The following is a 17,937-nucleotide window of genomic DNA, read 5'->3' as shown; positions in this document are numbered from 1 at the left end:
CATAGTGCAGAGTAGAAAATGCATTCCGGAACAACTCCCCTCCATGAGCACGCGCAAAGATTAAGACTGACGTGTCATCTACCCAAAATGAAAAGTAAAAGTCCAAATGGCTTTACAGTTGAAAGCATTCTTGTTGGGTGCTGAATAACTAACACTCATTTTCTTGAAGTAAAGAGCTGCTTTGAGTGAAATCTCTGACACGGATACCACGTACAAAAGATAGTCCTTTACCAGGAAAGTCAAGGCTTTACCGTCTAAGTGGGGCTTAGCTTTGGGTGCTAAAATTAATCATGTATGTAATGGTAATAACATCACTCAGAAAAGACCATAATCGATGGTCTTAATTAAACAAACAGCAGTCTGTATAAAAATACCATGTATCGTTTACTCTTTTTGTATATTCTGTACAACTGGCAGGAGAGGCTTGTGTGGTAGCACAAACCAGGTGGGAATTTTGTAAAGAAGTCCAAGTAGGTGTTACAGCACCAAAAGTAATATGGTCCTAAACACCCAAAATAAAAATATGAAAAGTAAGTCTGACCTCTGAACAGAGCATGAAATACCAGAAACCCGGGTGTTAGAAGTAGCTCTGGAGCGGCTCTCCCAGGACGGTTTCCAGCTGCTGGACAGTCTTCTGGCACTGGCGCTCCACCTCTTCACACTCATCTAAAAACACAATCAAAATGAGTCCGTCTTCCTGCCTCAGTTCTCAGAGCCTGGTTCTTCACGTCTCGCGTCCGCCGGCCGTCGGTCAGGAGAGAGAAATGAAGCACAGTACTACATGGAGGCGGAAGCCATCCTGGAAATCCCTCCTCTGCCTTCCTCCTTCCTGCCTTCATTCCCTTCTTTCGGTCTAGGACTTGGGAAGCAGAATAAGACAGACCCCTAAAGAGTGGTGCACAGATGAAAATTCCAGATGCCTAGCGAAGGCACTCTTTTTAGTAGTTCACAGGGCCCCTCTCCAGGAGGGAGGAAACAAAGGTGCAGGCACCTGGTTTTGGATCAGCAGTGAATCGCTAACGTGAAGGCATCTGTCACTCGCCTCCATTACCCCGCTCATAAGCTGCGCTGCTATTTCTTGGGCTGCGTGGTGGCACAGTGCTCGTTCGGCCCTTCGTCCAGAACTGCCCAAACCTGGACTTAAACCCCAGTTCCACCTGTCACACATTTTTATCAGCTAGATTACTTAATCTCTTAAAGCCTCTAGTTTTTTCCTTTATAAAAGGGGGATAACGGCATCTGCCTTGTGAGGATTAACGACATCATCCACATAGAGCACAGAGTAAGTGCTGGTCATTAACAGGCAGCCACCCCATTGCAGCCTTAGTGGCACTGGATGTTTTGGTATAATAACCCTATATCTGTGGCCCAAAATATTCAATCGTAGACATGCATGAGGTTAAAGAAAAACAATATCATAGACTGCACTGTCAGCAAAAAACACAAAAGTAAAGATAGTGCGATTAGGCTATAAACAAATCTCAAACGACAGCGAGGCGGCCGCTGCACCCCACTCAAACCAGGCGCTCAGCCTCTGCGCAGAGCGCTGGAGACACGAGCTCAGCACAGGCTATCCAAATGTGCATTCTCATTGGGCACGTTCCCACAGAAATTCACTCTAATTATTTCTTAATAGTTTGGGAATTACCTTCCATCAATTCAGCTAAGAAAGGAATGGATTCTGGTAACAAGACGATATAATTCTCTCTTAGTTTTTCAGCCAGTGCCAGCACCGTAATCAGAGCAGCAAATCGAACCTGAAAGGGATAAAAAAAGGTGAAGAATGATTAAAAAAAAAAAAACTAGTATTCTTGTATTACTTTATGATCTAACTTGGGATGAGCTCCGAACTTTAAACTGTTACCTCGCGAGAGTTTATTTCACTTTCTGGCCAACTTTCATCTTGGAATACCAGTTTGTTTAACAATTCGGGATCCGCCTATAATATGGGCAACCTTATAAATCAGTGCTTTTCAATCTGTGTTCTAGTACTACAAGCCTTTCATGTGAATGTCTTTTTATAACATTTTTCTTAAATCAGTAAAAATGCCACCTGCAAATTCAAGTATGTCATCAAATGTGACTGCACTGGAGCCGCCGGCTGGCCTGGCCGCTGGTGATGCTGACCCGGCAGGACCGCGTCCCCGGCCACTGCAGGCAGGACTCCCGCCCTCAGGACCCTGATTGGGGTCACCGTGTAGTTGTGTGAGAGGCCAGGCGCCGGCTCTGGCCGCACCCTCACCCCAGCCTGACTAAAAAACACACTCATTGTGTCATAAATGTCCTAGTTTTGGAACTTAAAGATGGGAGTGTTGCTCACATGACTTGTCTATGACAAGGAATGCAACCAGTTGTTTGTTTTGTTAGTGATTCACTTTGAAACAAAAGCTATGTTAGTCTTCTTTCTGGTTTTGGGTAGTTCTGGTAAAGAATATATGGATAGAGCAAAGTGAGTTGTTGAAAAAACGTTTGTTACTGCCTGTGTTCAATCAGGATTTTCTTGATATTGTACAATCAAAACAACATATTACAAAACAACAAATTTAATGCTGCAACTTTGTAAGATCCTACAATTTAAAATTTGGGGGTTCCCATCCATACATCTGTGAAGAAGAATTAGCATAAGAAGAAGAAAAATATATTTTGTTAATTACATTTTACTTCCAGGATCTTTCAAGCCAATCTAGAAAAAGAAAACCTTGGGCACTTCGATCCTTTCATGTTTAAAAAGGAAACTGAACTAGAAAAATTAAAGTAATAAAAACATTAATCTGAAAAAAAAAATAGAATAAAATAAAATTTGGGGGTTCTTCGAAACAGCCTCATTGTTTTCATACTTCCTAATAAAGAAATGCGGTGAATTTCAACTAATAAATTTATTAACAAAATTCTGCTTCAGTCTGTTTTATCCACTGAGGTTCTAGTGTGATAATTAGCTTGAGGAATGGCGATTCATTGCTAGAACAGTTTGAAAACTTCCAGACTTCCGCTCATCCTCCCCCCACCCACGTTAATGGGCATCAACCGCTAGCCCTTACCGTGCGTTACTCCACCAAGTCCTAAGCCTGAGATGGATACACAACAGGGATAATACTCTGCTCTAACTCAAAGGAATGTTCTGTAGACAAAGCATGCTGTCTCTGGGAGCACACTGACATTTAAATGATGCATAAGAAACATGAGGATTCAAGTCTTTTCAATATTTAAAAGTGTAAAGTATTTTAGTGCTCGTGTCTGGCACACCACGGGGCTGGGGGAGGACTGCCATTATTTATAAATGGCCTGTAAGTGAAACCAGGTTTCTCAGGCTCAACCTTCTGCCTGACACAGCTGGACCCTGGTGCTAGAAGACACGCAGCAGTGCAGACCCCAGGTGAGGTGAGGCCCCAGGGAGAGCGCACAGCGTCCCCGCTGGCACTGCGGCTCCTAACCTTGGGTGAGGAGTCCCTCATCTTCAGCAGGATCTGGTAGTTCAGTGGTTTCCAAAGCGAGTCGTCTGCCATGGCCACCGAGAACTGTGCAAGGCATGGGATCAGGTGCTTCGTCACCCGTTCCTGGAACGTCTCTTCTCCTCCAAGCCTGTTTTCCAGCTGTTAACAGTGAGACAAGGACTGAGCAACGGGTCTCACTGCTGTTTGAGAAAATACTCAATGTATATAGTACTTTACTACCCTTCCTGATATCAGCAGGCTCAAAAACCAAGGTGCTGTTTATTCTCAAAAACCAGGTACTGTTTGCTCGAGAGAGAGAGAGAGAGAGAGAGAGCAAATTTAACTACCTTCTAAGAACTCAAATGGAATCACAGCCCTTAGCATCATCCCTTTCCCCCTGCAGAACCTCTGAGAGGAGGGCAGCCAGATCCTGACACATTCTCAATGAACCCAGTTTTTAAGAATTAAAAACTTAACTAATACACCTTACATCATACCTCTTATTTGAAAAAATTTAAAGTAAAACTCGGTAAATGCCACTACAAAGATAAATTATTAATACATCCATGAAAAATGAGAAATCAATTTTGAAATAAAAATTTCATGAAAAGGAAAAAAACACCAGCAAACTGTGGTTCTGGTCGATATAAACCCTGCAGGCATGTAACACTGATGGCTTCCTTTTAACAGAAGAAGATTCCACTGGTTACCTGATCCACCAGGGGCATCATCAAGGCTTCTGCTCTTTCTTTACTTAGAAAATGCTGGGTGTCAAAGAGGAAGATTTTATATAAACAGTTCAGAATAAACTGCAGTAGCAAGCAGCACTTTTCAGGGTCATTTTCAGAGTCAAAAAACGCTTCATCTGTAGATAGGGGAGAGAAGAAATGGAAACAAAAACAACAAAAAAGCTGAATTTCACAATTTGATCTCCAATGTTTAACTTCAAATCGCTGTTAACAGAACTATAACCAGAAGGTTATTTCTAAAATGATCCAGAAATCAGAGTCAGGACGAAGGCAGAGCACAAATTAAATGGACGGTCTCTCGGGGCGGGGGGGGGTGATTTGTTCTTTCAGAGTTAAGATTCTTGGTTATTAAGATTGCTTAGTTTGGCAATTGGACTGCTTATTAGCATTAAAGAATAAACCAATCTTAATGTTTTAGAGTTACTTCCAATAACACAGGACTGCCCATTTATTCTTCCTCGCAAGTGAGTCAGTTAATTAATAACATGCTACAACACTTCAGTGTCTGACAACTGACTATAAAGAATTCACCTTCCTTATACTTACTGTATCTCACGTAAGGTTCACAGAGCAAGTGTGCCAACTGACCTGGAGCCAGCTACCTACCCGTTTTGGAGATGTTCACCTGGTTCAAGGTGTCAGCGAAAGGCTTCACTAAGTGGCCAGCAAACAGGGTAAAAAGCCCTTTCAGTTTTTCAGCAATGCAATCTGCCAAGTTGTAAAATGTCAACAGTCTGTCCTTTGGGGCGTCCTCTGTTTTAGCCCAATCAAACAGCTAAAAAGACAAAGTAGCATTAGTTTCTTCTTCAGATCTTGTAACTGATACGTGAGTAAAAGGAGAAGTAGAGGAAAAGAGCTCACCTTGAAGAACAGGGGCCTGAATGTGACCTCAGAAAGTTTTACAACCATGGCCATGAGACAGTCAATGATGTAATTTTCCGTTTTTCCAATTTCCTCCAGATCATTCTGAAAACAGAAGAGCTGATTTATTAGCCAGAGTAGTGACATCTAGCCCTAACTTTGGCAAGTACAACAGGTCTGAGTTAGGTGAGAAGTTTAGGACGGGGGGTGGGGGGAGAAACACGCCTACCTCAGAGTGCTGGGCGCGGAAGTCCAGGGCCTCCAGGAAGAACGTGGTGAGCTGGGGCTGGTGGGAGGCGACCTCCTCCTTCCTCATCACCCCAATGTGCTCGCGCAAGATGCTCATAAATGGGCCCATGAGATTCTGAAAACACAGTCAAGAGACACGCCAATTCTTAATATTCCTCTAGTTCATTAATGCATTTATAATGGAACTAAACCACCACATTCTTCTTTAAGTGAAAATCTAAACATTTCAGTACCACATCTCCCTCCTCCAAAGTCTAATACCCAGTACAGTCTAACCTTCCAGTTCTTCTCAATCTGCTTGTATGTCTTGTTGATGGCTGGCAGTAAGACTCGGGGTGACAGCGTGGTAGCCAGGGTCTTTTTAAGGGACGTGAGATGGACATTAGCCTGGGAGGCAGGACCTATTTCACTAGTGATTTTCTCCAAGTGAATCACCTGTAGGAATATAACAACAACGATCAAGGCCACCACGGGTCCTCGCCGGGAGCATCTGTCTACACACTTACAGAAAGTCCTGGTAAGGATGGAAAAGCCAGTCCAAACGCTGGTGACTGGGAAAGCTCAGCGCACTTAGCATCAACACAGGATTCCTTTTAATGCCAACCCCGAATGTGAAAATAAAAAAAATAAAAATAAATATTTATTTGTGGTATTAAATAGATAAAAATGGACCGATGCCTCTTTCCAAGAGGGAGTCAGGGATGCAGGCAGACGGTGGAAGGCAGAACACAGAGCACTCAGAACGACGATCTTAGAGAACAGGAATCCGGGGACCATGAGGAGAGAGTCACGTTCTCCTTTGCTAAAGAATCTAGAAAGCTCCTCAGATGCAGAGGTCCCTTTCTATAAGAAGTCTGCCTTCAAGGCCTGGCTGGAGAGTATGTGAATCGGTTAAGTCATCTGCATCACGGCACTTAAGGCTCCTAACCTCATAAATGGCCAGTGATCAATGCAACAGCATGGGGTGGGGCGGGAGGCCACTCCCGGGCATTTGCATTCCGTTGGAAACGCCACTAGCCCGCCGTCTGGACTGCAACACAGGCATTCCGCTCTGACAGATGCCTTAGGGTTAAGAAACCTTCACGTGAGGAACTAAGTGGGCATGCCTGTTTCTACAAGAAGCTCTACCAGACCAAGGCCAAGGAGCTCATGGGGGGAAAAGCAATAAAATACATCCTGCAAAGTCAAAACAGAGAAGAGCCTCATGACAAAGTGACACCCATACCAACGTCAAGACTGAACAGGAGGGATGATGGCAGTGAAAAAGGGACACATTCACTAAAAACAAGCACCTCTTTTCAGAAATAATCTTCCTGCCAAACGAAAAACGTCAAGCACGAATAAAATGATAAATCTGTAAGTTTTCCCCTTCCCCCCCTGTGGTCAGCAGCTCACCTGCAACAAGACACCTTCCAGGTAGGGGCTGATGAAGTGCGGCAGGGTCTCAACCACCTTCTGCAAGGCCGCCAGGGCGCTGAGCAGGTAGACCTCGCCCGAGACCAGGTCGCGGGTGCTCCTTATGGTTGTCAGCAAGGGTGGCATCAGGCTGGAAAGAAAGGGCACAAGCTTCAGAGGAACTTTAAGCGGAAGTAGAGAACGGAGAACGGAGCAGAAGTCACTCTGAAAAAATCCAAATAACCATGCCCTTTACATCTCTGACGTCCCACAAAACGTCTACATGGTTTATGTGACCGAGAGCAAGAGCTCTCCCAGTGCCCGCAGTACTGACACAGCATCACCTTAAATAGTAACACCACCTTTCAGTTTAACACTTGCTGTGTGTCGGGCAAAAAAGCCCTGCACGCATTGCCACACGGGCATCCTGTGAGGTTGGTGCTGCCTCGGTTTGTAGACGGCAAAGCTCTGACAGGCTGCGTGACCCTGGCAAGCTGGCAAGGCTGCACGCTGGCAAACACCAGAGCCAATGAGAGAGCCAGGAGCGGCCACTTCTGGCGCGGCCAGCACCTGGCAGCTGTGGCCCAACCGGCTGGGCCCCTCTACGAAGCAGTGTTGTCACCTACTGCTTCCTAGGAACGCTGGTCAAAGGGGAGCAAAAACTGGGGGACAATACACATCAGGTAAATGAGAATGTTATTATTTTCCAGTTTGAAGAAAAGGTCACTTCTCTAACAAATCTAATTTTATGAAACTTCTACTGACAGTCGGGAAAAAGTCACTAAGGTTTTATTTTCCAGCTGATACCAGAAACCTCGTGCGGTGGTCTTGTGTCAGGTCCCCTCGACATACCTGGGGAGCTGAGGGATGGCCAGGGCTTCCAGCGTGGAGACCACCTCGGCCACACACAGCAGGGCACCCCCCAGGACGTTCTTCTCCTCCTTTGTTCCTAGAGCAATCAGCCTCACGGCAGTGTTCAGCACAGGGACAAAAGGCTCTGGATTTTCTGCACCAAAATTCTTGCATAAAAGCTTCAAGGTGTATAAAGCTGTCTGTCTGTTTATTGGTTGTTCTTCTAATGTCTTTCTTTTATGCTTCACCATGGCCACAAGGACTGGGACCAGTTCCAGGAAATGGGAAACCTGAAAAAGAGCCAAACTTCCCAAATAATTAAAGCTACAAACAAAATGCTAGTCCTTTTCTCCATTTTTACTGCTTGAGACTGCCTAAATGGAGATCAGACCAAGACGTCCTACGCCACACGATTAAACACAAGTGACCTTTTCTCCATCTGCTTTATTTACCAATAAATGGACGCATGTGCTTGCGACCAATTCTGTATTTATATAAAGCACCCTACCCGTGTGGAGTGAAAGAGGATTAGAATCGTGCTAAAGTTAAGGCAACATATGGTCCATATTAAGCAAGAATACTACTAGGCTGCAATTCCACTCTAAGAGCTCTTATAACACATATATACGTGCTCCTATCAGAATTAGCATCACATTTTAAACACACACGCATCACAGCACTGTATTTGGATAATAATATACTTATTTAAATTGTACCACTGGAGAAACTTCAAGGAGTTAAATGCAGCTCTGATAAAGCAAAGAATGGGAAATGGGTCTGTAGCACAGTCTTCACTTACAATTTTCTTCTTCCAGGAGGTTTTCTGCTGTAGTTTGTTGTTCAAAAGATCCAAAGCTTTCCGGCGAACAGACGGCAGTGGGTTCTCCAGCAGCCCTCTGATCACAGGGATGAAGGTTTCTGTGGGCAGCAAGGCATTGACCTACACAGCAGTTTTACATTTAACAAAAAAGGAAAATAAAAAATACAAAAGGGAAGATGACTGATTTAAGACAGACTTCCATTTGCTGCACACCTTCCAGGTGCGAGGCATTTTCACTCACTATGTAGCTGTTACACTAACCTCTTAGGGAGGCATTACTAACCACATTTATCAAACAAACAACAACAACAACAAAAGGATGCTGACACTAAGTGAACTGCTCAACGCCATGGAGCTAAGCAATTCAGCTAGATCCTAAACAGTGGTCTTGGCCAGTGATTTTACTGGTGAACTACAAACTCCACTGAATAGGTATCTTTTATTCCACTTGAATAAAGCGAACATTATATAGCAGGACATGAATCAATATTTAAAGCATCATATTTATTGAGGCACATGTTCTCACAGTTGGTAGGGAAACAACTGTTTTCCTGATAAAATGATCTCCAGTCATCAAGAGATTCTTTTCCAAGAAAAATCTGGGCTGCTTTCTGTTAAGCTATTGCTAAGTTTACCCTTAAAGTAAAACTTTCTGTTAAATAACTTTACGATGACATAGAACAGCAACAAAACACAGAAGACAGGGAGAAATAAACACCCACCTTGTCCAGCATGTCATAAGCTTTACTGAGGAGTGCTCGCCAAAACTTCCCAGTGAGCTTGTCTGCGTTTCTCTCCATGGACTGTGCTACAGCATTAATGTAGCCAAGAGCCATTTCTAGCAACCTGAAACACAGGAGACTCATGAGAGAGTCTTGCGTACTCTTCTTCCAGCTTTTTGATTAAAAGTTTGAAATTATTTCCAAATACAAATTTTAAAAAAGGTAACATACCTCTGTTCAAGGCCTGTCAACACCTTAGGACCGCCACTTTCAACTACCTAATTTTTAAAGAAGGCGTCATTAGAACAGTATGACAGCCGATGATGAAAAATCATTTGAAGTGCAATAAAACATCGGAGACCGACCAACTCACTCCCCCAGTGTTTTCTGACATTACAATTTAATCAGGTCCAGATCACCCCTGTCATACTGTGATAACTCCATTTCCCTTAATTTAATTAGTCTTTTCACTTATTTTGATTACATTCTATAGATATTCATACTATCTGTAAAGTACTACAAAGATTCAGAAAAATACAGCAAACGATTAACACCTATTAGTTTTCTGAAATGCTAATCTTTCGTTAGCCCATATCTAATTTTAAGGTGTTAAACTTAAGGATACAGCTGTAGTCCCCTCTGTATCGTTCCCTAATCCCAATCTCCTTCCACCCCAAGCCCCACAAACTTGAATCTGCGGCTGAATGTTATCAGAGTACGTATCAGCCGGCAACATGCTGTCTTGATTACATTAGATTTTTGAGATCTATGGTGACTTATGTTGTTCTAGTTCATTCGTTTTAACTGCACACAGTATTCCTCTCCATGTACCACGACTTATTTATTCACTCACCTCTCTTGGTAGATATTTAGTTTTATGGCCCTTTTCTTCCCCCTTTAGTAACAGTACTAAAAAAGAACCTTTCTCCTTGAGCATCCAGGCAAGTTTTCGTAGAGAAAGGAAACTGCTAGATAGCAGGGGTGAGCATCTTCACTTTGAATGGACACTGCCCCACACTTTCTGAAGTGGCTGTACCGACTCCTGCTACCCATCACTGTACAAAAATGACCGTGTCCCCCAATCCTTGCCACTTCTTGTATTAACAACTTTAAACTTCCTGCCAGTTTGATAACATCATGGTGGTATCCTCTATAATCTGAATTTTCCTTCTTACTAGGGAGGTTGTTTCGTCACATTGGCCATTTGTGATTCCTCTTCAGTGAATTCCTATTCTTTGCCATTTGTTCTAACGGAAACGGATGCTTCTTGATTTATAAACAGCAATACCCTTCTTTTAGTCTGTGGCTTTCTTTTCATTTTGTTGATGGTGGCTTTTGGTTGAAGTTCTTAAGAAATTCTTTTCCACCCTCCAGTTACAACGATGTTTTTCCCTTGGTTTTCTTCTCAAAGTACTAAGTACTTCTTTTCACACTGAAGTTTTTAAGCCACCTAAAACTGTCTTTTGTTTATATATGAGATCAGTCTTTCTTCCCCCCACTTGGAAAACAAACCGTGCCAGCTCTAGCTCTTGGACAATTTTCTCTCCCCACTGCCATGTGGTGCTACCAGCCACGGAGCACGTGTCTTACATCGCATGGGTGTGTCCGCCTGGTGTCCAGTCACACTGACCCACCCACGTGCTTGGGAAGCACCACCACCCTCGGCAAGCCTGCTTGACACAGAGCAGTGTCTACACTGATCACTCTCAAGTGAGCTTGCTCAGCTAACTACCAGTTCTACAAGTTCATCAATTCTCTTTTTTTCTGATCCTTACACTTCATTTCTTTTGCTGAGTAGGAATAGTGACAGAGGGCACCTTTGTTCCAGACTTTAACAGGCACATGTTAATGTCTCATCATGAAGTGTGCTGTAAACCACAGGCTTCTGACGGATGTCTTTATCAGGCTGAGGAGTTCTGTCCATCTCACAATGGTGAGGATTATTTTTCTGAAATCACGAATAAGCACTGGATTCACTAAATTCTTTCTCTAAATATTTCAATGATCATAGGTTTCCCCCCGGATCTGTTCATGCATTATAACAGAAACAGAATACAGATATTTGAATGCTCAGCCATTCTTATGTTCCTGGTCATGACCCTGGATCCTCCTTTCTGTTTCTTTATTTTTTCATTTTGTTTCTGTATTTCCTTCTTTCTCTCTAGTTTAAAGTTTAGCACACAAACAGAAAGGTGCACAAATCATGTGTGTAGAGCTCACTATATTTGGGTAAAGAAACAGCATGTTATCAGCACCTCAGAATCCCTCCCCTACTTGACCCTGCCCTCTCCTCCTTCCCAAAGATAGACACTGTCGTTACTTCTAAAACCACAGGTGTGTTTTGCCTGTTTCTGAACTTCATACAACCGGAATCACAGGATGCATTCCTTTGTGTCTGCCTTCTCTCCTTCGATGTTATGCTGATGAGAGTCACCAGATGGCCGTGTGTCACTGAGGTTCACCCATGTCCAGCTATGACGAGACGCTCTGTCCACTCCACTGATGATGGACACTTCGGTTGTGGCCAGTTCTGGGCACCATGAACAATGCTACCACGAACATTCTTGTCGATGTCCTTTGGTGCACATGTTCACACACTTCTGTGGGTATATACCACTTGAGAACAGAACTGCTGAGCCACAGGGTTTACATATATACAATCTTAGTAGATCGTGCCCAACAGGTGTTCATGTTGAGGTGAACAGCACTGTCTGTTTCTATTACAGGCATGCCTCACGTTTTCATGAGAGACTTGCCAAGCTGTTTTTACTAACCTAAAACACAGTTCCTTCAGAAAAAGCAAACACATTTAAAGAACATCTCACCTTTCTGATAAAATTATTGGAAGCCAGGAGCTGAGACATGAAGGACACTGACAAAAATTTAAAATGCCGCAGTTGCTTGCTGGTGTGAGCGTCGATGTTAAAAACCTGTAGCATTTCTTCTTGTGAGTCGCTCTTGTAAGATACTGATGTGGGAAGGGTTTCTGAAAAAGAGCAACAAAACAAGTGACCTCACTCATCTTCGACCTGATTCTTTGGTATATAGATTCAGACATAATGAGCAGGGTAAATGCATACAATTTTTAGAGAGAAATTTGTTACTCTGTTATACACATAATATACAATATGTATATTATTATACATATGCATGTATATATATAATTTGTTATACCCAGTTTTTCCTCTTCTAAACCAGTGAAAGATAGGAGTATATTTACCAAGAAAGTACCCAAACAGCCCTGAGAATAGAGTATGTAAGACAAAACCAACCAAACAAAAAACAAGGTAACTGAGACAAATAGAAGACAAAGATACTGCAAAAGGAGTCTAAACTGGCTCCATGCCCCATTTCCGAAGCTGCAGAGACATTTACTTTGATGGCCCACAACTAAAGGCGGGGGGGGGGGGGGGGGGGGGTCATCCCTTGCCTTCAACATTTAACTCTTAAAGCTGCAGGTGTCTGTCCTAAAACTCTGTAGAATCCCACATTCAAATGTATCAAATATGAAAGGGGTTGGGGTGCCATGGCTGGGGGTCCGTGGTGGGCCACTTAAAAACCACCGTCCTAGAGAGTGACTCGAATGAAGGCTTCGTCCTCCGCACGTCACCACACACAGCTCACCGGCGCCTCCCAGCTCCGTCCCTCCCAAACCTGGCCAAGCAGGGCAGACAAGGTAAATGGCCGGTCACCCAGACAGCAGTCCCTGCGGAGTCTTCAGACCCTTCTTTCTAATGTACCTCACTGTTCTGCTCCAAAGGGCAGAGAACTAAGAATAGTCAACACGTCAGCCCTTTCTTAAGCCAACCTCATTGGTGCTGCAATTAGCGGAATTTTCTTCAAGACCCCTACGTGGTAAAATTTTCATATTTAGTTACCACTGCCGTGGTACCTGTTTTGTTTTTCTTCTTATAAAGGTCTTCACGGGAACTCCCTGGCGGGCCAGTGGTTAGGGCTCTGCGCTTTCACTGCGGTGGCCCAGGTTCAATCCCTGGTTGGGGAACTAAGATCCCTCAAGCCGCACGGCGCGGACAGAAAAAAAAAAAAAAAGGCTTCACATTTTAATGGGAAACTAAGATATAGCTAATAAGATGCTGCTAACTTGCTGTCACTTCACCATCAATTCATCCCAGACACTTAGAACACTCCACAGCCCACACATCAGCACAGAGGCACAGAGGTCTAAAAGCCAACGTGTGAGGAACGGCAAGCAGAAATCCCACTTACTGTTTTCCATAAACATTTGAGAAGGTAACAACCGTATACTCGAATAAAAATTACTAACTTACTTTAAAAAATCCTTCTAAAGACGCACCATGGGTTCTGAAGACAAGCTGCATTACCTTTTCTGCCTCTCTCAAGCTTCCAGATTAAACAGTAATTAACATCAGACTTAACGCCCACCTTCTTTTTCCTCTGGCAGCTTCATTAAGTACTCAAGGATATTCATCAAGCTTTGGATCTGATGCTGGACACTAAATTCACAACAGACTGAAATCCAAAATTCAGTGTCTGCCTCTAAAATAGCATCCTGTGTAGAGGAGAGAAATAGGTAATACACTGTACCTCTCAAATTTATGTTACTTAGTAAGTACAAATAAGGGAAATGTTTTAAAAATACTTCTTAGCACACAAAGCCACTCCTTGCTGTTCCTTATGGTCACGTGTATGACCAGAGGAATCAGGTACTGAGCTTCTTACATTAAAAAGCCAATTTATGAGAATTATGAGGCATAATTCCAGGATACACTGCATTATGATATCTGGCAGAAATGAACATACTACTTTACTTGGAGTAGGTTCTAGATCTATTCCTGGATCCCACGTCTAAGAAGCCATTTAAAAACAGCCCTGGACGTGTAACTTCTGCCCTCATCTCTCTTCAAAACAGGGCTCTTCAAAACTGTCACCTGCATCTCACTGACTTCAGTGACACCGACCCTCCTCCCCTGCCCCCTAAAATGCCTTCAAAACCATGTTCAAGGGACACAGTTTAATTCCTGTACAGCTGTACTCTTTGGGGCTTAATTAAAATACACCCACCCAGCACGGCACCAGCCTAGTTTCTTAGAAAAGTCAAGTCACCCTCAGGAGAAGCCCTGTTGCTCCTGAGGGTATTCCGTGCCTCGGGCTCTGGAAGCAATTTCAAAGAATGCTAGAAACACCTTTAAAAGCCCTTCTGAGCACACACTGTTAAGTAACGCACACTAAGCATCACCAGCCCCACGTTTCAAGTGGAAAGTGACACAAAATCTGTGTGAAACACCACCCGCTTTTTCTTGTCACCGCGCCCTACGCGCTGACCTTTTCTCCGAAGGCAGCCACCAGCGCGGTTTTAGTGACATACTGTTCAAAGAGCAGGAGGAGGAGAACCCAGAGGAATCTCTCTGCGCCCAGTGTGTCCACAAGCTGGACGAGGACAGGCAGGCGCCTGTGCTCGGGCACGTGGGGCAGCGCGTCCACGAACACGTTAATGATCTTGACCACGATGTCCTCCACGTTCCTCGTGACTTCTGCAGAGGTGCCACCGTCAGACTGCAGGGCAGCAAGCAGCGACAGTGAGTAGAAGCAAATAACCCTCCGCGAGACAAGCTATAAGTAGACACGGAAAGGCCTTCAGATGTGCCCCCAAAAAGTTGTCAAAGGAGTTCTAGTAATCAGAGACCAATCGGTAAGTATTCAAGGAGTACACAGATTATGTCCTCGGCACTCTGTGGCCCTGAGGGGACTGCAAAGTGCAAGGCGTGAGCACTTCCCCAAAGGAGATGTATCATCTCCACGAGACACAATACACCTGTGAAAAGGTAACAGGCGGCACTAGATGGCAGATGCCGAAGACGGGCCCTGATAGCAAGGCTGCTCTCGGGCCGTCCTGCAAAAACCAAGCAGGATTTGAGTTGTGCCTCGAGAAGAACGGTTTAATCTGAAAAGCAGAGCACAGTAAGGCCATCAGCTCCCTGCTGCTTCCAGAATAAAGTTCAAACCATCCGGTATGGGTGCTCAGAAGATAACAGCCTAGCGGATGAAAGGATGAAGGAACAGACACCTGCACGAATGGCTAACCCGGGGCCCCTACTTCCACCCGCTTCGGCTCTCCACATCCCTCACACACACTGCGCACACCATCCCCAGGCCGGGACTGCCTGCCGTTTCAGGGAGCAAATCCTATCTCCTCTTCAGACCCATTCAAAGTCCACTTCTTAATAAAGTCTGTGTGGTCATCCTGGCCCACGTGGACCTTCCCCTATTCTGAACTCTTCAGCGTTTATCAAATTCCACTGGCATATACCATATTAATGCGTATCGTTATTTTCCTTTTTATATACGGCTCCTGTCGTGGCTAACTTGCTGGACAGAGAATACCAACCTTATACCAAGATTAAAAGGAGGAGGTGCTGGGTATGGTCATCGCTGAAATGGTCAATAGCATGAGGAAAGACAGTGACAACAGTGAGGGTAAACAAAACGCAAGTGGACAGCCATGCCCATTCACGTTCAAGGCTACTTTTTAGTTTCAAAGTCTTCACTCCTTGCTGAGACTAGTCTGGCAGAGACCAGGTCTCACTCATCTCTTTGCGTACTGAGCTCTCAAGGGAATGCTTGGTAAATGTTTGTTGAATTGTATGTTAACACATTTGCTCTAAAACGTCCTATTTCATCGACCTACACGGGGGTCTTATCAAACTGACGCAATGTCCTGAGATACACAGTAAATGTAAATTCACTTTGTCAGAGGAATGTTAAGGCACTTATATAGTTATACCCTGGCAGTACAGCAGAACCAGCTTGGCATGTTTATAGGTATTTCTGGAAAAGACATTATTTCCAAGATTACTCCTTAGCTTCACCACTCAAATTTAAGGGGCACAAATACCTGAGCATTTCAGAAAGGCTTTTCATGTCATGTATTTACCACTACTTGAATTTCATGCTACGTAAAATCTTAAAAATCTTAAAAATCAGAAAAATAACACCAATGATGGTGGAAAGACAGCTTACCTGCATAAGTGCTGGAATTACCATTTTCACTGTCTTGTTAATAACTTGAAAACTGTAAGTATCATCTAGACGCATCACATTGGCTCCCATAAATGTAAAAATAGACATGATATTGTGTAGAACTTTATCCTGAAAGAAAACACATTTTTCAATATTTTCCATTTTAAGCACATCAAGTATCAAGATTCATTAAACTCAGCAATAAAAAGAAATAACTCAAATTAAAAATAGGCAAAGGATTTGCAAATACATTTCTCCACAAATAAACAAATGGTCAATAAGCACATGAAAAGATGATCAACATCAGTTATTAAGAAAATGCAAAATCCAAATCGGAAGACACCACTTCATACCCACTAGGATGACTATAATAAAAAAGACAATAACAGCTGTGAGGGAGTGGGGACATAGAACCCTCAGACACTGCTTGGTGGGTACAAAATGGTACAGACGCTCTGGCAAATAGTCTGACAGTTTCTCAGAAAGTTAAGTTGGCATATGACCCAGTAATTCCACTCCTATTGAAAATACTGAAAACATGTTCACACAAAATCTCCTATACGAGTGTTCACAGCGGCATAATTGTTAACAGCCAAAAAGTGGAAACAACTTAAATGTCCATCAACTAATGATAAACAAAATGTGGTATACACGTACAACAGTATATTATCCAGCCATAAAAAGAATACTGATTCAAGCTTCCAAACGGATGAACCTTGGAAACGTTACATGAAGTGCAAAACATGAGACACAAAAAAGGCCACGTATTATATGATTCCATTTACAGGAAACGTCTAGGATAGAGAAGGTAGATCAGGGGTGCTGGTGGTAAAGGAAACGGGCAGTGAATGCTAATGCATACGGGGTTTCTTTCTGGGGTTGATGAAAACGTTTAGGAAGTACATAATGGTGATGATTGTACAATTCTGTGAATAAACTAAAACCACTGAATTGTATACTTTAAATGGGTGGCACTTAACTATATATTCATATGGCATATGAACTATATTTCAATAAAAACAAAAGAAAAATATCAATGATTCTTAATTTTTTCTGGATTATCAACCCCTTTGAGAGCTACTGACTCTACACCAAGGGGAAAAAAACCCCATACACATTAAATCTTGCATATGATTTTAGTAGATTAAGAGACCCGCTAAAGGTCATGGAGAACCAACTCCAGGTTAAGTACATCTGACCTAAATCCCCTACATGAAAATAATTTCAATCTCTTCAAAAATTTTTAAATGATGTATTTCTATAAGGAACACGATTTCTTTAACTGAGGTACTTTATAATCAAATTAATTTTAAGTCACTGGTTGAAAGCTGTGTGAGGATTACCTGAGGATTCACGGGATTTTTTCCAAATAACACTAATACCACCACTTACTGGATAGCTACATTGCACCAAGCACTGTGCTAAGTGCTAACAATAAATTATCCAATCCCATTCTCACAACAATCCTACGAAGAAGGTTACTATTATTCTCCACTTCACAAAAAGGGGAACCAAAGCTTAGCAAGATCAACCAGCTTACTGTCTCAGCTATTGAAGAAGCAGGGCCAAGAGTCCCATCAGCGCTGTAATATCCAAAATGTCCACTGAATTCAGAACAGTGCAGGCCTACGCATTTCCACGGAAAAAAATATCTGCGTAAGTCTTAAATCATTAACACTTACAGGAAATATTCCAGCAACAGTACCCAAAAGTAAAAGAGCATGGTGATGGGTCTGAGGCATCTCAGAAACTCGGATGCACTGAACTATCAATTCCACGTTGAACTTCTCCTCATCGAGAACATCTACAGGGCGAGAAATAAAAAATCTCTAAGTGGTAGGTACATTCATACTCAGAGT

General features: G+C 43.1%; 1 protein-coding gene across 1 annotated transcript in view; it reads right to left on the bottom strand.

Annotated features, from left to right (window-relative positions):
• Positions 1-361: 361 nt before the first annotated feature.
• The window catches only part of HEATR1 (HEAT repeat containing 1), a 48,152-nt gene continuing 30,576 nt past the window's right edge, over positions 362-17,937 (bottom strand). Inside the window, exons 28-45 of the mRNA XM_061182056.1 lie at positions 17,761-17,882; positions 16,079-16,207; positions 14,384-14,614; positions 13,484-13,610; positions 11,905-12,065; positions 9,311-9,357; positions 9,080-9,203; positions 8,337-8,477; positions 7,538-7,827; positions 6,686-6,836; positions 5,567-5,725; positions 5,271-5,405; positions 5,042-5,146; positions 4,787-4,955; positions 4,142-4,296; positions 3,432-3,590; positions 1,649-1,757; positions 362-666 (exon numbers count right to left, since the gene is read on the bottom strand). Coding sequence (XP_061038039.1) covers positions 578-666; positions 1,649-1,757; positions 3,432-3,590; positions 4,142-4,296; positions 4,787-4,955; positions 5,042-5,146; positions 5,271-5,405; positions 5,567-5,725; positions 6,686-6,836; positions 7,538-7,827; positions 8,337-8,477; positions 9,080-9,203; positions 9,311-9,357; positions 11,905-12,065; positions 13,484-13,610; positions 14,384-14,614; positions 16,079-16,207; positions 17,761-17,882 — 2,603 coding nt within the window. The 3' untranslated portion in view covers positions 362-577. The remainder of the gene's footprint in view (positions 667-1,648; positions 1,758-3,431; positions 3,591-4,141; positions 4,297-4,786; positions 4,956-5,041; positions 5,147-5,270; positions 5,406-5,566; positions 5,726-6,685; positions 6,837-7,537; positions 7,828-8,336; positions 8,478-9,079; positions 9,204-9,310; positions 9,358-11,904; positions 12,066-13,483; positions 13,611-14,383; positions 14,615-16,078; positions 16,208-17,760; positions 17,883-17,937) is intronic.

Source organism: Eubalaena glacialis, chromosome 1 (assembly GCF_028564815.1).
Source record: "Eubalaena glacialis isolate mEubGla1 chromosome 1, mEubGla1.1.hap2.+ XY, whole genome shotgun sequence".
NCBI classification, from domain to species: domain Eukaryota; kingdom Metazoa; phylum Chordata; class Mammalia; order Artiodactyla; family Balaenidae; genus Eubalaena; species Eubalaena glacialis.
This window is presented reverse-complemented; position numbering and strand designations above follow the sequence as displayed.